The sequence below is a fragment of the Balaenoptera physalus genome, assembly GCF_965194825.1.
Source record: "Balaenoptera physalus genome assembly, chromosome: 10".
Taxonomy (NCBI): Eukaryota; Metazoa; Chordata; class Mammalia; order Artiodactyla; family Balaenopteridae; genus Balaenoptera; species Balaenoptera physalus.
The window spans coordinates 33,452,898-33,478,016 of NC_138889.1; the positions used below are offsets into that span (position 1 = coordinate 33,452,898).

Genomic DNA, 25,119 nt, shown 5'->3' on the forward strand with positions numbered 1-25,119 from the left:
CCTGTGGCTGAGGGAAGTCGTGGGCGAGGCCAAGCTGGGCGGATTTACCAGCCACAGCTGGAAGCCCCATTAGTAGAAGCAGATAATGACCAAGGTTAAGCATGAAGATTTGTTGGAAATCTCATGAGTTTAAGTTAAATTGTTCCTTTTCTCCTTGTTCTGTGGCTTCTCAGGGAGCATAATTACTTCTCTCCTTGGACAAAAAGAGAAACATCCCAACTCTCACCTCCACTCCTCCCCTTACTGGGGACTGAATTCAACCACATCAGAATAGGCAGAGGTGGCTCAGGCATATGCATGTGTGACATTATTTTTTATTCTTTTTTCTTCATTGGAAAAGTGGTCGTTGAGCTCATACAGAGTGTTAAAAACTGTTGTAGTGACTGGAGCTATAAAGACGGATCAATAGTCCCCTTGCTTTTGTACACTTCAGGATTAGATGAGGGAGAGGGACATTCAAAAAGCGCTGCCATCTCCCTGTGTGCTCATGTGCGCATTTAGACAGAGAGAAAACACTCTGGTGTCTCTTTTTATAAGAGCACTAATCCCATCAGTCCCACCCTCATGACCTCATCAAACCCTAATTACCTCCCACTGGTCCCATCCAAATACCATCACACCATCACATTAGGGGTTGGGATGAATTATGGGGAGACACAAACATTCAGCTCATAACACAGAGTAATCACATTGTTAAACATGTTATTGGATGTCCATCCAGACTTTTTCTCTGGGTAGAGATTTATTGTAAATATGGGAGGGAGACAGGGATGTCCACAAAAGTGGGATTTTGTAATGTGCTGGATGTGCTGATTTGTACATTTTTTCACTCAATTATCTCTCATTTTTCCATGTCAATGAATTTTAATTTTCATCTTTATTTTTTTTATTGTTTTACTCTTTTTTTATGATATATTTTATTTATTTATTTATTTATTTATGGCTGTGTTGGGTCTTCGTTTCTGTGCGAGGGTTTTCTCTAGTTGCGGCAAGTGGGGGCCACTCCTCATCGCGGTGCGCGGGTCTCTCACTGTCGTGGCCTCTCTTGTTGCGGAGCACAGGCTCCAGACGCGCAGGCTCAGCAATTGTGGCCCACGGGCCCAGCAGCTCCGCGGCATGCGGGATCCTCCCAGACCAGGGCTCGAACCTGCGTCCCCTGCATTGGCAGGCAGACTCCCAACCACTGCGCCACCAGGGAAGCCCCCATCTTTATTTTATGTATGTATATATTATCCTAATATATAGATCTGTCCTAACTTATTTAACCAATCCCAAATTAATGAACATCTGGATTGTTTCTGATTTTTAAAAATTAGGAACAGCTTCAATAATGAATGGGCATCTGATTTTCAAAGGCAAATGAGAGGAAAGCCCAGGAACTCAGGCTTTAGACTTAGGCTAAGTTGGTTTAAATCTGGCCATGCTTCTTACTGATCAGGTGACACTGGGCAAGTAATGTGCCAGACACGTAGCAAACACTCAATAAAAGGCAGTTACTATATTTAGGAGTGGAAATCAAAAAACATGTACAACAGATTAGGGATTAGAAACAACCTGAGGTATTTTTAATTATTATCTTTTTTATTAAGCCTTACTGATTATTTACTTTATTTTTATTGTTTATAACCAAAAAGTAAACCAAAGGGGAATCAGTAAACATTGACCCAGGAGTGATAGGCAAGGTGCAGAGCAGGAAGCCTGGACACTGTGCAAGGTGACGTCAGCTTCATCTGAGGGATAACCTTGTCAGACTCTGCTGCCCAGACAAGTGCATGTAGCACTTGTGCCCCAGTGCAGCACACAGCTTACTCTTTTGGTAATATCAATGTTTGTGATGGAGGCAAAGGAGACAGTGCAGTCAAAGATACTATGCCCTTTCATGCAATTATAATTGTTTTCTTAAAAAAGCAAAAGAAAATTTTTTTAACCTTCTGTTTATCAAACTCTAAGCATTCAAAAATTGCCATAAGTGAAGATAATACACCCTTTAACAAAATCTTGACTGTAAATACTGAGGGTGGTAACAGACTAGAAAGGGAGGCATAGATATAAGGGACATTTAGAAAGGAGTGGTTAGGGAAGGGATTAAAGAAAGGGAACTTGTATCTGCTCAGCCATCACCTTGTCATCTTCTCCCATTTCTGATCTGATGAACTATTGTGGTAGGGCAGGTAATACCAAAGGTCTAGGAGGAGCTAGAAGGAGCCAGGAGTGGTACCCTTTCAACACTGGAATTGCCACTGACCCAACCTGGGACTTTGAACCTCTCTTTCTCTGCTTTAAAATGAGGTGTTGTCTGATATTCATAGCGACTTCAGTGTGTCCAGTACTCACTATGCTAAGCTCTTTGTTATCAACTCCTTACAACACCCCTGTGAGATATGGATTATTATTCCTCTTTTATCAGACATAGAAAAGATAACTGGTTCAAGCTCACGTGGCTAGTGAAGGGTGGAGCTGGGGCCCACACCCACACTGTCCTCTGCCAGAGCCCATGCTCCTAACCTCCCTGCCTAACCACCTCCTAAGGTGCTGTCCAGAGCTAGAATCCCATGGCTCTGATCTCCTACCAGCTGTCACCAAAAGTCCCCAAGTTCTTGCTAAGCCTGGACAAAGAACAAAGAATTCTATCAAACCACAGTCATCATGGCAACCTGGGGGCCATGATGAAAGTGTTCCCAGTCTGTTCTCTCCCACCTGCCAGCCTGGAATTCCCCATCACCAACAATAACCTGTTGATGAGACATTTCAGGCTGTGGATGTAATAACCACACAGTTTGTTTCCAAAGCAAGATGGAATGCAGTGCCTTTTAAAGTCACTGTGAGATTGTTACATATTCTCCGCAGTGTATAAAGGTACATTGGTACATTCAAATGTTCTGTTGGAAGAGAAATAAACTTCAGCTATAATAAGTTGAAAGTCATAAGTATATATGACTTTCATATATATATAAATATATGTATATATTTAATTCATATAGATTTCTCTTTATAATAGATGACAAAATATTAAAGTTATCCCAGATTTCCTCGAGATGACTGGAACTCCAGTCATACCCAAATGATATTTGCATCTCTCTGATTATTCTGGGTTTTACATGATATAATTTTAACGATAAAATCAAGAATATCACAATCAGCTATAGACCTTAGAAGAATAATAGCATTTTACATATGGAATAAGCGTAAAGGTTGATCATGTCCTAATCCTTCATTTTGAAGATAAGAAAGCTAGGCCCGGGTCTCTCAGCCCAGCAGACCCTCCACTGCAACCTGGGTCTTCTGACTCATGATGCTGAGTCTATCCTATCACTCACATAGATAACCTCTGACTGTGCGATGGAACTACGAAGAGAACACCGAATTTTGACTTGAATGAATGAATGCTTTTTGACTGGAATGCATTTGGAGTGAGTAGGAAAAGCACTTTGGGTCGGCTCCTGTGCTCCTGGGCCCTTGGCCCGCGGGTTGGATAAAGAGCCACAACCTTTACCCAACCTGCAAGGGAAAGAAGAAGGAGGTCCTAGACTATCCAGGTTTCCCAAAAATGTTTGCTAGGCTTCTTCACATTCTGTTTTATTCTCAAAATAGGATTCTTTATTTAAAAACATCTGTCAATCACTAATTGTCACATTTGAAAGACGTTATGTATAGTAGATTCGAATGGAAAGAAAAATATGGTTAAGGGTCATGCAAGTAGGGATTGAAGAGAAGGGCGAATGTAAGAGGCATCCTGAAGGAGTCACCAGCAGGACTTGGACACTGATTTGGTGAGAACAATGGAAAAGGAAGCCGCATGGCCCACATAGATAGGAAAATCCAAAAGACTTATTGGACAAATGAAGAAAAACTCAATTTTAGATGTGTCGAATTTAAGGTGATGACAATTCTAGTGAGGTTTTATAGAAATAAGCCAGTGCTCAAGGGAGAGGTCACAGTTGAAGGCTTCATAGGTTACAGAATCTCCCACATGGAGGAGGCACTGAAAGATTTGAAAATAAACTCTAATAATTATAATAACAATAGCTGACATTTTATGATCATTTACAATGTGCTGTGTGTTCTGCTAAGCATTTTATAGACATCTGCTCATTTAATCCACACTGTTCTTTTTCCTAGCTAGAATTTTTAACCTAGGTCTACTTGACTTCAGAGACAGAATCCCTATAATGGAGCCCCAGATAAACCAGGGAAAAGAGAATTATCTTTTTTTATAAGTGATCAATAGTGGACAATGCTGCTGAGGTCACCAGACTGAGGACTGAAGAACAGGACCGACTGGCCAGGATGATGAAGGGATGTAGTTTTAGCAGTGTAGTAAGGAATGAACCCAGATCCCGAGGAGTGAAAAGGCAAATGGTGGGGAGCAAAGGGTAATGGTAGATGTAGGTCATTCATTTGAGAATCTTGTTAATAACAAAGAGTTAAGATAATAGCTGGAAGAGGCAGCAGGGTCAAATGAGGATTTTTTTCAAGACGAGAAATACCTGGGCACATTTGAAGACATGAAAAGGAGCCAATGAAGAAAAAGAAATGCAAAGCACTTTGGGAAGGAGGGACAATAAAATCAGTAACCTCTGCTATTAAATGGCACCATTGGAACTTAGCATTTCCTAGGGTTCCGTGGGCTTGAGGAAAGCCTGCACAACTAAAGAGGAAGTCTTCCTCCTTCAGTCTCCCTGGGGATCTTTCTTTTCTGGCTATAAGGTTGCATCACTGAAAGTCAACACAAGGCATTGTATTTACTTAGACTGATTCTGTTATGTACTACAAATTCAGACAAAGAGGCAGAAGGTGTACTAAGATTGCTGATTCATTGCCATTTCTTCTGAACACCCTCCTTCTGACTAAGGACGAGGTTCTTTACATCTTCACAGGTTAAGGCTTATAAATATGGATCTCTGTAGCCTCCTCACATGGATATAAACACTTAATTTAAGGACACTGTGCACAGCTTTGGCTATTTTAACCACTGTCTGCATGTGGGTTTTTAATTTTATAAGCTCTGTTTCTCTTGGGTTCAGTGAGATGGATGATGCATGTCTGATTTTTGGCCTCTGAAATATCCTGATATAAACAGCCCTGGTTAGTGAGCTCCCCTCAAATGAATGGCTTCTTGGCCAATGATGTGACTGTACTTCAAATTTTCCAGTGATAAAATTTTATATCAGCGAGACAAATTTAGAAGGAAACTTAGCTCTACTGATAAACTCTAAGTTTTACATAATTAATAAATCTGTAGAGTGAAAACATGTCTCTTTAAAGTATTTACAAATAATTGTTAAGAGTAGTCCAGAGTTTATAAAATGCTTTAATATACATTGTCTCAATTGATCCTTTGAAATATTAGCACAGGTTTATTATTATTATCATTCTTATTTGACAGAAAGAAACTGACTCCCAGAAAAATTAAGTGACTCATACAAGGTCACACATCCAATAATAAAACAAGATCTGCAGCACCCCTTTCTTCTTTCACTGCACCACAGTGTCCAGTCTCAGGGGAGAGAAGCATCAGTTCATCTGAGACCATCAAAATGATAAAAAGAAGAAAGACACCTATTCCCCTGAAACTAGGGAACAGGGTGACAGAGAAGAAGAGAGTCAAGGAGAGTAAGGGGTGAAGACAGTAGAAAATGAAAGCACCCATCAGCTCCTGCTGGATTACCTTGACAGTCAGCAAAGAAGAGGTGAAGGTCTCCCCTGAAAATGAAAGACTGAGGGTATCAGTTTAAGCAGATGGGGAGTGAAGACAGTGGGGTAAAACAAAACAAGAAAAGTTCAACAAATATGAATCAAGTCCCAGATGTGCCAGGCACTTGCTAAGCCTGAGAATACATAGATGAATAATACATGACCTTGCCCCAAGGAGCTCACAGGACTGGCAAAGAGGTTCAAGAATGTTACCAGTGACTTCATCTCAAACTTGATGATTTAATTGCTGTTCTTTAGTAAAGGAGAATGAAAATTTCAGAGAATATGAAAATTGATGATTAGATGAGTTCCACACAACACTCTGACACCCATTTATCTAGCCAACAGATATTTATTGAGTCCTGACTATCTGCCAGGCACAGCAGTGGCTCCTGGCTACACAAAGATAAACAGTGCAGTTAAATATCTATCAGCAGGTCTATAATATCAATAAACTCCATTATTTTGCCCTCCTTATCAAACAGCAGATTACAGACTGTTGATATGATCTGTTTATTTTCATTACCAGTTCCCATACATCCTGCAGCTGTTTTTTTTAATTGATGTATAGTTGATTTACAATGTTGTGTTAGTTTCAGGCATACAGCAAAGTGATTCAGTTATACACACATGTATATCTATTCTTTTTCAGATTCTTTTCTCTTATAGGTTATTACAAAAATTTGAGTATAGTTCCCTGTGCTATACAGTAGGTCCTTGTTGGTTATCTGTTTTATATATAGTAGTGTGTATATGTTAATCCAAAACTCTTAATTTATCCCTCCTCACCTTCCCCTTTGATAACCATAAGTTTGTTTTCTGTGTTTGTGGGTCTATTTCTATTTTGTATATAAGTTCATTTGTATCTTTTTTTTTTTAGATTCCACATATAAACGATATCATATGATATTTGTCTTTATCCGTCTGACTTACTTCACTTAGCGTGATAATCTCTGGGTTCATCCATGCTGCTGCAAATGGCATTATTTCATTCTTTTTTATGGCTGGGTAATATTCCATTGTATATATATACAACATCTTCTTTATCCATTAATCTGTCCATGGACATTTACATTGCTTTAGTGTCTTGGCTATTGAAAATACTGCTGCAATGAACACTGGGTGCATGTATCATTTCAAATCATGGATTTCTCCAGATATATGCCCAGAAGTGGGATTGCAGGATCACACAGAGTTCTATTTTTAGTATTTTAAGGAACCTCCATACTATTCTCCATAGTGGCTGTACCAGTTTATATTCCCACCAACAGAGTAGGAGGGTTCCTTTTCTCAAAACCTTCTCCAGCATTTATTATTTGTAGACTTTTTGATGATGGCCATTCTGACCAGTGTGAGGTGATACCACATTGTAGTTTTGATTTACATTTCTCTAATTATTAGCAAAGTTGAGCATCTTTTCATGTGTCTTTTGGTCATCTATATGTCTTCTTTGGAGAAATGTCTATTTAGATCTTCTGCCCATTTTCTGATTGGGTTGTTTTTTTAATATTGAAATACTTGTATATTTTGGAGGTTAATCCCTTGTCGGTCACATCACTTGCAAATATTTTCTCCCATTCCGTAGGTTGTCTTTTCATTTTGTTTATGGTTTTCTTTGTTGTGCAAAAGCTTTTAAGTTTAATTAGGTCCCATATGTTTATTTTTGTCTTTATTTCTGTTACTCTAGGAGATGTATCCAAAAAGATATTGCTGCAATTTATGTCAAAGAGTGTTCTGCCTATGTTTTCCTCTAAGAGTTTTATAGTATCTAGTCTTACATTTAGGTCTTTAATCCATTTTGAGTTTATTTTTGTGTGTGGTGTTAGAGAATGTTCTAATTTCATTCTTTTACATGTAGCTGTCCAGTTTTCCCAGCATCACTTATTGAAGAGACTGTCTTTTCTCCATTGTATATTCTTGCCTCCTTTATCAAAGATAAGGTGACCATAGGTGCATGGGTTTATTTCTGGGCTTTCTATCCTGTTCCATTGATCTATATTTCTGTTTTGGTAACAGTACCATTACTGTAGCTTTGTAGTATAGTCTGAAGTCAGGGAGTCTGATTCCTCCAGTTCTGTTTTTCTTTCTCAAGATTGCTTTGGCTATTTGGGTCTTTTGTGTTTCCATACAAATTTTAAAATTATTTTGTTCTAGTTCTATGAAAAATGCCATGGTAATTTGATAGGGATTGCATTGAATCCATAGATTGCCTTGGGTATTATAGTCATTTTGACAATGTTGATTCTTCCAATCCAAGAACATGGTATATCTTTCCATCTGTTTGTATCATCTTTGATTTTTTTCATCAGTGTCTTACAGTTTTTGGAGTACAAGTCTTTGCCTCCTTAGGTAGGTTTATTCCTAGGTATTTTATTCTTTTTGATGGTAAATGGGAGTGTTTCCTTAATTGCTCTTCCTGAGGTTTTGTTGTTAGTGTATAGGAATGCAAGAGATTTCTGTGTATTAAGTTTGTATCCTGCAACTTTACCAAATTCATTGATGAGCTCTAATAGTTTTCTGGTACTGTCTTTAGGATTTTCTATGTATAGTATCATGTCATCTGCAAACAGTGACCATTTTACTTCCTTTCCAATTTGGATTCCTTTTATTTCTTTTTCTTCTCTGATTGCTGTGGCTAGGACTTCCAAAACTATGTTAAATAAAAGTGGCAAGAGTGGGCATCCTTGTGTTGTTCCTGATCTTAGAGGAAATGCTTTCAGCTTTTCACTGTTGAGTATGATGTTATTAGCTGTGGGTTTGTCATATAAGGCCTTTATTATGTTGAGGTTCCCTCTATGCCCGCTTTCTGGAGCATTTTTGTCATAAATGGATGTGGAATTTTATCAAAAGCTTTTTCTGCATCTGTTGATCATATGATTTTTATTCTTCAATTTGTTAATGTGGTGTATCACACTGATTTGCAGATATTAAAAAATCCTTGCACCCCTGGGATAAATCCCACTTTATCATGGTGTATGATCCTTTGAATGTATTGTTGGATTCGGTTTGCTAGTATTTTGTTGAGGATTTTTGCATCTATGTTAATCAATGATATTGGTCTATAATTTTCTTTTTTGTGTGGTATCTTTTACTCATTTTGGTATCAGGGTGATTGTAGCCTTATAGAATGAGTTCAGAAGTGTTCCTTCCTCTGCAATTATTTGGAATAGTTTCAGGATAGGTGTTAACTCTTCTCTAAATGTTTGGTAGAATTCACCTGTGAAGTCATTCACCTGTGATCCTGGACTTCTATTTGTTGAGAGTTTTTAAATCACAGATTCAATTTCAGTACTTGTGATTGATCTGTTCATATTTTCTATTTCTTCCTGGTTCAGCCTTGGGAGATTGTACCTTTCTAAGAATTTGTCCATTTCTTCTAGGTTGTCCATTTTATCAGCATATAGTTGCTTGTCTCTCATGATCCTTTGTGCTTCTGTGGTGTCAGTTGTAACGTCTCCTTTTTCATTTCTAATTTTATTGATTTGGGCCCTCTCCCTCTTTTTTCTTGATGAGTCTGGCTAAAGGGTTATCAAGTTTGTTTATCTTTTCAAAGAACAAGCTTTTAGTTTCATTGATCTTTGCTATTGTTTTCTTCCTATTTCATTTATTTCTGCTCTGATCTTAATGATTTATTTCCTTCTACTAACTTTGGGCTTTGTTCTTCTTTCTATAGTTGCTTTAGGTGTAAGGTTAGGTTGTATATTTGAGATTTTTCTCATTTCCTGAGGTAAGCTTGTATCACTATAAACCTCCCTCTTAGAACTGCTTTTGCTAAGTCCCACAGGGTTTGGATCATCATGTTTTCATTTTCATTTGTCTCTAGGTATTTTTTGATTTCCTCCTTGATTTCTTCAGTGATCCATTGGTTGTTTAGTAGCATATTGTTTAGCCTCCACGTGTTTGTGTTTTTTTAGTTGATTTCTAATCTCATAGCATTGTGGTAGGAAAAGATGCTTGATATGATTTCAATTTTCTTAAATTTACTGAGGCTTGCTTTGTGGCCCAGCATGTGATGTGTTCTGGAGAATGTTCCATGTGCACTGGAAAAGAATGTGTATTCTGATGCTTTTGGATGGAATGCTATATAAATATCAATTAAGTTAATCTGTCATTAATGTGTCATTTAAGGCCTGTGTTTCATTATGGGTTTCTGTCTGGATGATCTGTCCATTGACGCAAATGGGGCATTAAAGTCCCCTACCATTATTGTGTTATTGTCAATTTCTCCTTTTATGTATGTCTGTTAACATTTGCCTTATATATTGAGGTGCTCCCATGTTGGGTTCATATATATTTACAATTGTTATATCTTCTTCTTGGATTGATCCCTTGATCATTACATAGTGTCTTCTTTGTCTCTTGTAACAGTCTTTATTTTAAAGTCTATTTTGTCTCATATGAGTATTGCTACTCCAGCTTTCTTTTGATTTCCATTTGCATAGAATACGTTTTTACATCCCCCTTCAGCTGTTCCTTTCCAACAGTTTTATAGATTTTCATTTTGCTTATATTTTAAATCCATTTTCAGCTGTATTAGGAGGTTACTTGCTATACATTTTTTGTCAATTTTAATTTATTAATTATTGTAATCTATAGCTCTAAGTTTGTAAATCCTCTGAATATGTGTTCTATTGCTTTATTACCCAGCAGACATAATTTTTCTTCATTAATGTACTGAAGTTTTTCATGAATACAGATTCTTTTGGAATTTGTGATACTTTACCCAAGTATCACATATAAGTAGTGTTTATTACTACCTTATACATACAGTGTATACATTATAATATGTCATAAGTGTTTTAACTAAGGTTTCTTAACTTTGGCACTTACTGATATTTTGAGCCAGACAAGTCTTTGTCATGTTGGGCTGTCCTGTGCATTGTAGGATGTAAACTAAAATGTCATCCTTGTCTTCACTAGACTCCAGTAGCATTGCTCCCCCTGCCCACTTTTCTCATTTCTTCATCCCCACTATTATAATTGCCTGAAAGGCATGCTTTGTGCCTTAGTGAGACTCTAGCACAGTGACTTGAGCAGAGTCAGCATTTCAGAAGTATGTATTAAATTGAATTAATTGGAAAACACTTGTTTTTTGGATTCTTCATCAGGTTCCCAGTTAATCCATTGTTCTGTCCTCCTTATCAAAGCTAAGATTATGGACTGTTCACATGACCTCTTTTTCTATTTTCATTACCTGATTCTTCTGGATACCCAAACCTGTGCTCTTTCTGTGATGGTGAAGAGAAGGAAGAGGGGGAAAGCAGTCCCTCTGGCCTTCAGCAAAGGCTAGGTCTCATTGGGTAAGGGGTCAAGTTATAAACAGAGAAAAACCAGAGGTCACAGGCTGAGAAGGAGCAAGTAGATTAGTTAGGGCATGTGATGAAAATCAACATAGCTCTAGTCTAATCGGCTCTGTTTGCCCCTAACCACTGCTGACATTTGGGCCCATCAGCTTTTCTGGGTCTCAGTTTTCCATCTGTTAATACATATGGTCTAGATAAAGCTGTGATGTGTAGAGCTTGGGGAGAGGAAGTGTACCCTCAATGGCCTCCTGCCACACTGAGTATTGTCTATGGTAGATGCCCAAATAATAATTTTAAAAATGGACAATATCCAGCCAAGTGGCACTTTACAGTTTATAATGCATTTTCATATGCTTTATCTCAATTGATCCTCATAAGGATCTCAGGAGATAAGCCAGTTATTATCATTTGCATTTACGAGATTATGATGCAGGGCTGAGGTGGCACGGTGGCATAGGGACGGTAGCCTTGCCCAGCTACTGCAGCACTAGGGTGTCAGTTGGTCCCGCCCAGAACACTTCAGTTCTGCCCTGCAAGGATATATTTAATAATAGATTGGTGTGACTCTTTAATACAAGAAAATGGAAACTGAACAGCCAGAGGAAACCTTTCCCAACACCGAAACCAATGGCAAATTTAGTAAACGCCCTGCTGAAGATATGGAAGAGGAACAAGCTTTTAAAAGATCTGGAAGCACTGATGAGATGGTTGAATTACGCATTCTGCTTCAGAGCAAGAATGCTGGGGCAGTGATTGGAAAAGGAGGCAACAATATTAAGGCTCTCCATACAGACTACAATGCCAGTGTTTCAGTCCCAGACAGCAGTGGCCCCGAGCACATATTGAGTATCAGTGCTGATATTGAAACAATTGGAGAAATTCTGAAGAAAATCATCCCTACCTTAGAAGAGGGCCTGCAGTTGCCATCACCCACTGCAACCAGCCAGCTCCCGCTGGAATCTGATGTTGTGGAATGCTTAAATTACCAACACTATAAAGGAAGTGACTTTGACTGTGAGTTAAGACTGTTGATTCATCAGAGTCTGGCTGGAGGAATTATTGGGGTCAAAAGTGCTAAAATCAAAGAACTTCGAGAGAACACTCAGACAACAATCAAGCTTTTCCAGGAATGTTGTCCTCAATCCACTGACAGAGTCGTTCTTATTGGAGGAAAACCTGATAGGGTTGTAGAGTGCATAAAGATCCTCCTTGATCTTATATCAGAGTCTCCCATCAAAGGACGTGCTCAGCCTTATGGTCCCAATTTTTACGATGAAACCTATGATTATGGTGGTTTTACAATGATGTTCAACAACCGCCGGATGTCTCATGGGATTTCCCATGTGGGGAAGAGGTGGTTTTGACAGAATGTCTCCTGGTTGGGGTGGGCGTCCCATGCCTCCATCCAGAAGAGATTATGATGATATGAGCCCTCGTTGAGGACCTCCTCCACCTCCTCCTGGACGAGGTGGCTGGCGTGGTAGCAGAGCTTGGAATCTTCCTCTTCCTCCACCACCACCACCTAGAGGAGGAGATCTAATGGCCTATGACAGAAGAGGACGACCTGGAGACCGTTATGATGGCATGGTTGGTTTCAGTGCTGATGAAACCTGGGACTCTGCAATAGATACATGGAGTCCATCAGAGTGGCAGATGACTTATGAACCAGAGGGTGGCTCTGGATATGATTATTCCTACGCAGGGGGTCATGGCTCATATGGTGATCTTGGTGGACCTATTATTACTACACAAGTAACTATTCCCAAAGATATAGTTGGATCTATGGCTGGATCTATTATTGGCAAAAGTGGTCAGCGGATTAAACAAATCCGTCATGAGTCAGAAGCTTCGATCAAAATTGATGAGCCTTTAGAAGGGTCCGAAGATCAGATCATTACCATTATAGGAACACAGAACCAGATACAGAATGCACAATATTTGCTGCAGGACAGTGTGAAGCAGTATGCAGATGCTGAAGGATTCTAATGCAAGATATTTCTTCTTTTTTATAGTGCGAAGCAGTATTCTGGAAAGTTTACCTAAGATTAGTGAAGAACTGAAGGAGTCCTGCATCTTTTTTTTTTTTTATCTGCTTCTGTTTAAAAAGCCAACATTCCTCTGCTTCATAGGTGTTCTGCATTTGAGATGCAGTGAAATCTTTGCTGTTCACCAGATGTAATGTTTTAGCTCCTTACAAACAGGGGTGGGGGGTGGGGGAGGGTGTGCAGAAACTAACATTAAAATTTTGAAACAGCAGCAGAGTGAGTGAATTTTAATTTTTGTTCATTGTTGGTGGTTTTAAAAAAAATCCCCTCATATAATTATTGTGAACACTTTGCTTTGTGGTCACTGTAACATTTGGGGGGGTGGGACAGGGAGGAGAAGTAACAATAGTCCATATGTCCCTGGCATCTATTCAGAGCAGTGTGCAGAATGTAATACTCTTTTGTAAGAAACGTTTTATGATTTTTAAAATAAGTTTAGTGAACCTAAAAAAAAAAAAAAATTAGAGATTATGGAACAGGCTTGGAGATACCGGTCAGCACTGGAATTGCAACTCCAGCTTACAGCTTTTTAAAACATGATGTGCTTTTCCTTTTGCCTCTTGATGTTGCTTAGGAACATGAAGTATTTCTCTCAATACAGCTCTCCTTTAGATTTTGTCATCAGCTTAAAGTGCCTCACCTGGATGGCTTCACCAGCCCCCTAAATGGAATGACACATCCCTCCTGTGGGATACACTCTATGTTCTCAGAGCATCATGAGCTTGACTCTTCATTGCACGAATTGCTCTGAATTATAATTGTCTAATCACTTATCTGCCTCTACTACTAGATTATATCTTCTTGAGGGCAGTGTTTCATCCTTGATGTCTACCTCAGTGCCTGCTGATAGGTGCTCCATAAATATTTGTTAAATTAACTAAAACTCAACACAAGATTTGAGGAGTGCCTAAACTTACTACATGGAAAATTAAATGTCAGAACTTTATTACAATTTCCCTGTCCACAAATAATTTTATGTGTTGATTTTAGCTTCTATGGAGTCAAATAAACTATTCGTATTTTATAAGAATGATTTTTGTCTCCAAAATTCAAAGTGGACTTCATTTACATTGAAGGTTTCAGCCCAGTACCCTCTTGTATACTCCCACAATTTTATGTAAATAATACTGGATAAATGGGTGGTTGAGTTGATAAATCTTAAGTTAATGTGTGTGTACCAGAGTTTCTCTGAAGCAGCCATTAGGTCCAAAGATATAAACATTTTCAATAGATAAGTACATAGGCAACATCATTTATAATTGTTAATGTTTTTGCTGTTTTTACAGTAAATAATTAGCCCCTTCCAACCACAAAAGTTTGGCTCATTTATATAATATCCATAAAGTGCACCTGGATGGTATTTATCTTTATGAGATTTTAATTTTTAAAAGATCAGAAGAGGAAACGGAAATTTGTAGCAAATGATACTTGGAATAGGAAGGTGCACAGCTTAAGTGTATAAATTATTGATGTCAACCCTTGCTATCCTTTCATGTTTTGAACATCCTTAAATAAATGAAGGAAAGAGGATTACAGAGATGCTAAAAGAATGAAAAGGGAGAAGAAACTACTTACTAAAGTCAAAAAATTATGTTCTCCTTAAAAACAAGGCAAGAGCAAGAGGCATTTAGAAATGGCCTCTGAAGTGTGGTTTGCAGTATATTTCAGCCCAGGTTCAATTGAAGATCTAAGTCAACCCTTGACCTTGATTTCTTTTCCATTGCCCAACAGGATTTTCTGGTGTCAGCAGGTTCACTTGATGTCAGGGATCCGGCCCAGCACCATCACCAGCTCCTTCCCCCAGCTTATGTCCAATGTGGATGCAACTTATGAAGTGGCTGAGAGGGGCACAGCTTACTTCTTTAAAGGTACCCTAAAGAACCCTCAAAGAAAGAAGTGGCAGGGTACAGTGCTTGGTGTGTTTGGAACACCTAGTACTGTCATCATTTGTTAGCTATCACAGAGCATGTTCCAGTCACTCGTCTCCTCAGATTGGGGATGAAAAGCCCCTCTACTGTACTGTGACAATGACAGGAGTGACAGTGACCATCAAACTCTCCTCAGAGCCAAAGATGTCATATAGTGAGGCACTGTGATAAGGGACAGTGTCCAGGAAGGTAGAAACCTAGTCCCTGACCCCTGGACCTCTGCTCTGAGTGACATGGTATACTCTACTGAGAGCCTCTAATTCACAAAAATCAGCATAGAACCCTCAGGAGAACAATACAAGCAGCTGGGAGTGGAGAGATGCCTGCAACTTCAGGAGGTGGACACACACAATATGTCTCTGGCTCCAGACCTTTACTATTTGAGTGACTTCGGGAAGTTATCTAACTGCTTTCAGTCTTCATTTCTTTCTGTGCAAAATAATTATAATAATAACAACCTTGAAGATATGACAATGGCTAGCCAATGGAAGTTGTCCAATAAGTGGTAACTATCAGTTTTAGCTTGTATTTTCTTGATGCTGAGGGCTCAGGGTAGAAGGTTAGTGCCAATTTAAGCAAGAATCAGCTTTTGTGAGTTGCTTGCCCCTTGTCTCTCATACATATATGAGACTGAAATGAGATTATACAGACGAAAGGCATCTTGAAAAAATTGAATGTGTTAAATTTAAAACATAATTGTATCAATATTATTGCTTTCTTAAGGCATCACTAGGGATTTTGCCTCCAGAGCAAGTTTTAAGTCTTTTACTGAATTGCATAGAGGCTTTTATCTCTTACTAGGTTTTAGCCATGGTAAATATCTGATAAACTAGCCCTATTTGTGATCCTGCATAGAAATCCTCATGAGTGAAGAGCATCACTAAATGGTACAGAGTTTTTGTAAATTTTAATTTCTGTTTCCAGGACCCCACTACTGGATAACAAGAGGATTCCAAATGCAAGATACTCCTCAGACTATTTATGACTTTGGGATCCCAAGATACGTGCAGTGAATAGATGCTGCCGTCTATCTCAAGGATGCACAGAAGACCCTTTTCTTTGTGGGAGATGAATACTACAGGTATGGCTTTTCTCCTTTTGATTGTCCAGATGTATTCAGTGAGAAGGAAACATTCTTTTGCAGAAAAGAATACAGGCAAGTTTGCTATAGGCCCATTGACTCTTCTCAGCCACTGGGGTGTCATTTACTGATGGTTGATACTGTCTTCAAGATACTGAACCATCCAAATAAGTGAAACTTTCATTCAATAATCCCATTGTTTGTTCTTTAGCACATGAATCATCCAAAGCTTTCAAATCACTCATTAACTGGACGCCCAGTGGCCTAAAAGAGTGGATATAGCACTCCCAGTATATAATTACCCACTGGGAATGCCTGAAAGAAGAACTGATTCCCTCTTGAGTATCTATGCATTCCAGCATAGTCTGTGATTTTGTGCAAAATGAATGTGGTCATGACTATGGGGCTCTTTGAAGGAAATTTTTGCTGAAAGGCAAAGGCCTTATTGCTAAGTCCTTTAACCCAGAACATGAAGATTCTTCTTATCCAAGGAGGATTACAGATCATTTCCATGCCCGTCTTGCAGGAGGTTATTGTAAGCAGATCCAATCACTGCACACAGGGTCACACACCCCATCTCTCCTGCCTCATCTTACCACTTTAATTGACTCATGTTAGAGAACTGAGTGCAACTCTTTGTCAAGCGCTGCCTCTGCACCTTCTTTATTCACAGTTCTCACTTTAGCATTGCTTGTTTTTCTGAACTATAAGAAAGAAACCAAAACAGACTCTAAACAGGTGACTGTGCTAAATGCTTTAGGTCCCTGTTAGGCTCTGGTTGGCAGAGGACCCAACTTCGGTCCAAGGGTTTTCATTCTATTTTCTATTATCTATTTTTAATAACCATTTCTGTGGCATAAAATAAATTTATAAATAAATATCTGTCATCTTCCTCAATTTAGAGCTGAGAAAGTAATATAACTGAAACACAGATATACTTCATGAAAAGAAAAATTTATTTCATAAAAATGAATGTCAAAATGTGGACCCTGCTGACTTTTCTGGGCCACTGAGAGCCCTGGTAGCATTGCTCAAAGTATCACGTGCTGTCATGAGTTGTCATTTCCAGTCCAATGTTTAAACCACTAAGCCAGCTAATTTTCTTTCAGAACTTCCTTTATGAAATAGTAATAGTTATTCCCTTATTAAGTCCCTAATATCTGCTGGGCATATTCTCCAAAGTCTTTCTTTAAGGTAAGGTGGCTGTAATCACCGTGTTGACATGCAGGAAGATAGATATTGAGAAATCCAACTCCCATTTTAGGTTTTCAGAGAATGGCATCCAGAGATGCGTGTATGAGCAGGTGTGTGAGAGTATGAGTTATGATTATTCGGTTATTTGTCCAAGCCTGTTCATAGCCCGATTCTCCTTGGGGTGATTATCCACTCTCTTATTATTTCTATTCTCTATTCATTGCCTGGTCTTTGGACTAATCTACCACCCACCAGCACCCGCAGTAAAGCATGGACCTCCAACCAGGCAGGACTGAGGCTTAACAGCTAACACAAGGGGCCTGGTGAGAGGTTTTTAATTCTCCATAAATTTAGGGATGGGGAGGGGAGGGTCCCTGATTTTAACGATGTCTTATCCCCCGGAGGAAATAATTTTGAACCTTTCCAGCTGAACCTCTGTGAGTGTCTATTAAGGAAAAGTCTTTAGTAATCTAGATAAAACAGATCCATTAAAAAGTTGGCCTAGGGCATTAATGCAAATATTAAAGAGCTCCTTTTGCTGGAAAGGAAAAGAAACTGCAGTAGGCACTTTTGATATTAACCTCCCCAGGTTATTGAGAGTATTAAGTGATATAATGCATGTAGATACCTAGCACAGTGCCTGGCATATAGTAGGTGCTCAAAAAGAGTGACTGTTCAGTAATAGTAGGACCTTATATGGTAATTAGCAAATAATTGCTTTAAAAGTTGTGATAATTAACAAATGATTGCTTAAACTTCCTTATTCCTATAAACAGCAATCTAGTCAAAGAGCTGGTCATAGGGGATTTCCTTTTTAAATACTGAAGGGCCCTGAAATTGCACTGAAATCTCTGCTTTTGGCAAGGCAGAGACAGTCATTTCAGCAATCGGAGTCTTCTACTTTATACTCTCCAACATAGACACTGGTTTACATACTAAGGAATAAGACAAATAACCTTGAAAAGGTTATTTTCAAATAACCTCAAAAGTTCAGGAAAAGCTAACATATCATCTTTATTAATAAATCCCCCTGAATTCCACACATTTCGCGCATGAGTATGACATCTTATTGTCTTGTAAAGTCCTATATTGGTTAGAAATTATGTTCAGCTGCTAGTAAGAGAGACCCAGTAATAACTGTGGCTTAAACACATAAGGGTCTTTTTTTCTCATATATGTAAAATGTCTGAAGTTTATCAGATTTAGAGCTGGTAAGGTGGGTCCATGGCCATTAGGGACACAAGTTCCTTCGGATATTTTGCTCTAGTATTAACAGGTAGCTTCCACTCTCATGGTTGCCACAGGATTCAAGGTGGCCAATGGCGCCTCAGCCATTACATCCTATTCTAAATAGGAAGAAAGAGGGCTGGAAGGAAAAAGCAAAGGAGGCAATGGAATTCTATAGGTAAAGCACATGGACACACTCAAAAAATACAGAAGCCTCAAGTTACAGACCAATAATTTTACTATTAACACCCACTGACATTGTGTTAGGATTTATTTTCCTTAGTCATTCCTCAGGTTCTTCTTTGGTCCTCATGCTAGTTAAGTCTGCGACACAAATAATGTGCCAAGGGAAGAAAAGTCTCTGGATATGCAGGTTGTCAGGGAAATTCTCCATGAACCCCTAGGGCTGGGGACCCGTTTTAGTGAATGAAATGGCATGAGAAAACTACTGAAGAATTCCTCCACTGAGGTTTGAGTGTTAGCTTGGGGCCAGGTTGATTCAGGCTGTAAGAGTAAGAACCCACATGTCAGTGTACTATTGATAGTAACTTACAGAGGAGCAGCCCACAGAATTACAAAGTGAAATCCAAAAGGGGGTTCTGCCATGCTGATGCCGTCACATGCTACATTACCAAATGACATACTGGTTAAACTTTACTAACAAGGGCTACTTCCCCACACATTTGTTTGCTTTCATTCCTTCCTTTTCTTTTCCTAGAAGGCCTCAGTGATCCAGCCAGTTTTTTTCTTTACATTACTTCCACTAACTATGGTTAATTTCTCCCTATAGATGTTCTCCCTTGCCTACTAATACCAGAGCAGTGATTACACCATGGAGTTTCTGAGAACTGGGGTGGGGGTGGGGGGGAGGACGGGGAGGTGCAATCAACTCCATCATTCTTTGACATGGTCAGTGTTTTCTAAATTTTGTGTAAAGTGACTTACAAATCTACAGGTTCCAGCCCTTTTCCACTCCTAAATCACTCTTTCTATATATATGGAGGCATGATTGATGCAAAATAGGATACAGTCTTCTGAATTCTTTCCTTCCTAGATACCCCAAGAATACTGGAACTGGATCTGTTTATTTACGGATTTTATAGTTAGTCACCATAGAGAAATAAATAATAAGTAATAAAAATTTAAAAGATGGGTGGAGTTCAAAATCTTGGTTTTTTAATCTTATTTTTTTTAATGTATTGCCAAACTACCACATTCAACATACATATATTGGGCATGATTACATGTCAGGATCTGTACTGGGACCTTGACACATGAGAAGGCACAAAGTTTGCTGTTTATAAGAGTGTAGACAAGAGTAAGAGAGTGTTAATGTCAACTCTAACAGCAGTCATCTGGCAACCTGGATCACCTTTCTGTTTTAGTTTAATCATCTTCAAAATGGAGGCAGAAATAATATCTACTTCATTGAGTTGTGGAAATGAATGAGAAAAATGTGAAATGCCTGTCCTATAGTAAGTACTCAGTTCATATTGGGTGTTATTAATGCCCTCAACAAGTCTTACAGTTGAGGGTAAATATATAGATAAGTAATTAAGAGCAATCCAGGTGCCACAAGTGGCCTCGTAAAAGACTGCACAGGGATCAGTGGGGCAAACAAAGAGGAAATGGCCAATTCTAGAAAATTGTCAAGAAAGAGTTCTTAGAGGAAGCAGTGACTGAGCTTCATCTTGAGAGTTGAGTAGGAGTTTCCCAAACAGGAGGGGCAGGGTGCTTCCAGGCAGAGAGAGCAGTTGAAACAAAAGCACTGATGCATAAAAAAGCCTGTGTATAGGAGGAAAACCTCAAGCAGTTCAGTATGATTAGAACGTGGGCTAGAATGAGAAATTTGGCCCAAGGACGGAGATCATGGAGGGCCTATGCCTTTCTAGAGAGATCAGTGTTAATTTATAGAAAAGAGGGATATCTTTAAATGTCTTAAACAAAGAAGTAACCCATTAAGATTTGTGTTATTAAAATATCACTCTGGCAGCAGTGTGACTGGATTAGAGGGGGACAAGACTGGAAGTCAGCCAAACCAGTTAGGCCAGAAAGTAGTGGGAAACATCTTCAGAGTGCTTAAAGAAAAAACTCTCAACCAAGAATCCTATATTATACAAAGCTATCTTTCAAAAATGAAGGCAAAATAAAGACATTCCCAGATAAACAAAAACAGAGAATTTGTTGTTAGCATCTTCCTTACAAGAAGTACTAAAGAAAATTCTTCAGGCTTCAGCAAGTAACCCCAGACAGTTATTTGAAATTTTGAATCCACATAAAAAAACAGAGTACCAGTAAATGTAATTATGTAATTATAAAAGATAGTATAAATGTGTATTTGTTCTCTTAACTGATTTTTAAATTAATTAAAATTAACTGTATAAAGCTGTATATATATATATATATATATATATATAGTTGTATGGTTGGGCCTATAACATATAGAAAGATAATATACATTTATATATAAACTTTGAAGCAGCTTATGTTAAGTTAAAATATATATATGGTATGCTCTATAGCAACCACTAAGGAAATAACTTTATTAAATAAAGTAAAAAAATCATGAAAGAAATTTAAATGGTACACTGGAAATTCTTCACTAAAGCAAAAGAAAGCATTAAAGAGGAGAAAAGGAACTAAAAAAGATATAAGACCTGTAGAAAATAAAAGCAAAATGGCAGATTTAAATCTAATTATATCAATAATATTAAATGTGAATAGATTAAACAATCTAATCAAATTGCAAAGGTTGTCAGACTGGATAAAAAAACAAGATGTCACTGTGTACTCAAACATACAAATAGACTGAAAGTAAAAGGATGGAAAAAATATACATCATGCAAACAATGACCATAAGAAAGCCAAGGTGGCTATGCTAATACCAGGCAACAAAACGTATTAAAATAATACTTTTAAAATAAAAAGTATTACTAGGAATAGAGAGAGATCATTTATAGTGATAGAAGCATTACTCTACCAGGAATATAAGACAACCTAACAGCAGGGCCCCAAAATGGATAAAGAAAAAAAACTGACAAAAATGAAGGGAGAAAACCACAACTGAAATAATCATAGTTGGAGACTTCAATACTTCACTTTCAATAATGGACAGAACGACTGGACAACAAGATCAATTAGGAAAGGAAGACATGAACAGTACTATAAGCCAACTAGACCTAACAGATATCTATGGAACACTTCACTCAACAAAAGAAGACTACACATACTTCTCAGGTGAATGTAGAACATTGTCCAGTACAGATGATATGTTAGATCAAAACACAAGCCTCAGTAAATTTAAAACCATTAAAATCATACAAAATATCTTCTCTGACCACATTGGAATAAAGCTAGAAATCAATACCAGAAGGAAAACTGGAAAATTTACAAATAAGTGGAAATTATACTTCATGCTCTTCAACAACCAATGGGACAAGAAGAAATCACAAGAGAAATTAGAAAATACTTAAAGATGAATGAAAATTAGAACACAACATATGAGAACTTATTGACGAAGTTAAAACCGTGCTCAAAGGGAAATTTCTAGCTGTAAATACCCATATTAAAAAAGAAGAAAAAACTCAAATCAATAACCTAACTTTCCACTTAAGACACTGGAAAAAAGAGCAAATTAATCCTAAAATAAGCAGGAAAAAAGGAAATAATAAAGATTACAGTGAAAATGAAGTAGAGAATATATAAACAATTTGAGAAAATCAACAGAACTAAATTTGGTTCTTTGAAAAGGTCAAGAAAATTGACAAACTGATCACTAAATTGACCTAGTAAAAAAAAGACCAAAATTACTAAAATCAGAAATGAAAGAGGGAACATTACTACAAACCTTACAGAAACAAAATGGATTATAAAGGAATGAACAATTATGTGTCAATAAATTAGAAAATTTGGATGAAACAGACAAATTCCTAGAAAGATGCAGATGAAACTGAGTCAAGAAGAAATAAACAGCCTGAATACACCTATAACCAGTGAAGATATTTAATTCATAATTTTAAAAATTATCCACAAAGAAAAACCTAGGCCTACATGTTTCACTGGTGAATTCTACCAAAACATTTAAAGAATTATTGCCAATTTTTCACAAACTCCTCCAAAAAATAGAAGAGGAAGGAATACTTCCCAATTTATTGTATGAGGCCAGCATTGCCCTTATATGGAAACCAGACAAAGGCATCACAAGAAAATGAAACTTCACACTAATATATTGTGAATGTGGATGCAAAAATCCTCCAAAAATACTAGCAAACCAAATCCAGAAACATATAAAAAGAATTACACACCATGACCAAGGGGGAATTTTTTTCCCAGGAATGCAAGGTTGGTTTAACATCTGAAAATCAAGTAATATAATACACCATACCAATAGAATAAAAAAATTAAAAACCATATGATCATCTCAATAGATGTAGAAAAAGCATTTGACAAAATCAAACACCATTGCATGATAAAAACATTCAGCAAACTAGGAATAGAAGGAAATTTTTCAATCTGATAGAAGGCATCTATGAAAACCCACAGCTGATATCATACTCAGTGGTGAATGATTGGATGCTTTCCCCCTAATATCAGGAACAAGACAAAAATTTCCATTCTCACCACTTCTATTCAACATTTTACTGGAGGTTCTAGAGGGGCAATTAAGCAAGAATGAATGATATAAAAATTTAATGATAGAAAAGATTGGAAAGAAAGTAAAATTATCTTTATTTTGTATGTCATATAATCTTTTACATAGAAAAGCCTAAAGAATCCTCAAAAAAAAAAGCTGTTATAACTAATAAATGAGTTCATCAAGTTTGCAGAGTATGTGTTCAATATGAAAAAAATCTATTGTATTTCTATACACTTCAATGAACAATGCAAAAATGAAATTAAGAAAACAATTCCTCTTACAATAGCATCAAGAAGAAAAACATACTAAGAAATAAATTTTAACAGAACAAGTAGAAAACTTGTAATCTGAAAACTACAAAACATTGTTGAAAGAAACTAAACAAGATCTAAGTGGAAAGATATCTTATGTTCATGGGTCAGGCTTCATGTTTTTAAGATGGCAGTTTCTCCCCAAATTGATCTGCAGACTCAACACAATCCCTATCAGAATATCACCAGTTTCTTCAGGGAAACTGACAAGCTGATCTTAAAATCTATATGGAAACTCATAAGACCCAGAATAGACAAAATATTTTGAAAAAGAAGAACAAATTTGGAGAGCTCAGACTTCTCAATCTCAAAACTTACTAGAAAGCAAAAGTAATCATGAGAATGTGATACTAACATGAGAATAGGCATATAGGTAAATGGAATAAAATTGACAGTCCAGAAATAAACCCATATATCTATGCTCGGTTGATTTTTTACAAGGAAGCTAAGGCCATTCAATAGGGAAAGAATAAAATTAAGAAGTAAAGCAAAATTAAAGGAATAAACAAGAATTCCAGTTTGTGCATATGTAGTTTGAAATGCTAGTGAGACTGAAGAATGGAAATGTCTGGAAGGCTGTTGGAAATACAGGTCTTGAATTCAGAGAATTCAGGCTGGAGATATAAATTTGCATTTCATCATACAATAAGATAGTAATTGAGACCATCAATACTTTTCAACATTGTTATTAATTCTTTGTTCCAGAATTTTCTCACAGTCACTTTCCTCATGGGGACCTGGTTCCTGACCCTTATTAGGATGGTACATTGCAGCTTCTTACTCTTCTCCCTTCTCTTCATTCCTGACCACTCTCCCTCCTGCCCTCTCTAGTGAGATCACAAAGGTCCCTTCCTCCATGAAAGCCATGTGATTCCTGGCTAGAAGTGGATTATTAACTTCAAAGGGGATTCCACTAGAAATTCCACTAGATTTCACTAAAAAGGTCTCCTTGAAGAAACTTCCTGAAACATATACCATAAATACTTATCAATAAATTCCTCTTTTTGTCATCCTTTCTCACATTTTCTTTAAGCATCTTTTAGCAGACTGAACTCCCTATTGAGTACTTCAAAGAGGGCAGAATGGAGTTAAGTTTTGCCATTGACATAAGTTAGAAATCATCACAATGAAAACACCAGAAATTCCTAACAAATCTGAGGTCTGAGCATACAATTAAACAATATGCAAGTACTTTACCAATATAGTCCCCAAATTCTTAGATTACAAAGGTAGAGAGTAAGGTAATATATATGAAAAACCACATCAGATATCTATGGCAATATCGCTAGTAAAGTGTCACTGTCAGTAATGATTTAGTTAATATCTATACCTATTGATCAATATTAAATGATGAAACAAATACCCTTAAAGGAAATAAACATAGTTACTGGTCAATCATTTTTAGTTGGTATTTAGGTTTCACAAACAAGACCTCAGTAATGAGAAGACGTATGCAATGATTTTAGCAGGTATCTAGTATATTTACAATAAATATTTTCTTAGTATTCAAATATTGATGGTTTATTATGTGTTAGGAATCACACTGAGTATTTTCTCATATTCTCTCATTTTCCCACCTGCCTTCTCAACAATCTTGAGAAGTAGGTATTGCTACCTCGATTTCATAGTTGAAAACATTGCATCTAAGAGATTAAGTGATTAGATTAAGGTCACACAGCTAAAAATAGTCCATCTGAGGC

General features: G+C 37.5%; 1 protein-coding gene and 1 pseudogene across 2 annotated transcripts in view; both read left to right on the plus strand.

Moving 5' to 3' along the window:
* Window positions 1-25,119, plus strand: part of MMP20 (matrix metallopeptidase 20) — a 54,530-nt gene that overhangs the window by 24,645 nt on the left and 4,766 nt on the right. Inside the window, 3 exon segments of the mRNA XM_082410098.1 lie at window positions 14,774-14,910; window positions 15,895-15,980; window positions 15,984-16,051. Coding sequence (XP_082266224.1) covers window positions 14,774-14,910; window positions 15,895-15,980; window positions 15,984-16,051 — 291 coding nt within the window.
* LOC309636641 (heterogeneous nuclear ribonucleoprotein K pseudogene) lies at window positions 11,416-13,810 on the plus strand (annotated as a pseudogene). The gene has a single exon. The product of its transcript is annotated as a heterogeneous nuclear ribonucleoprotein K pseudogene (transcript).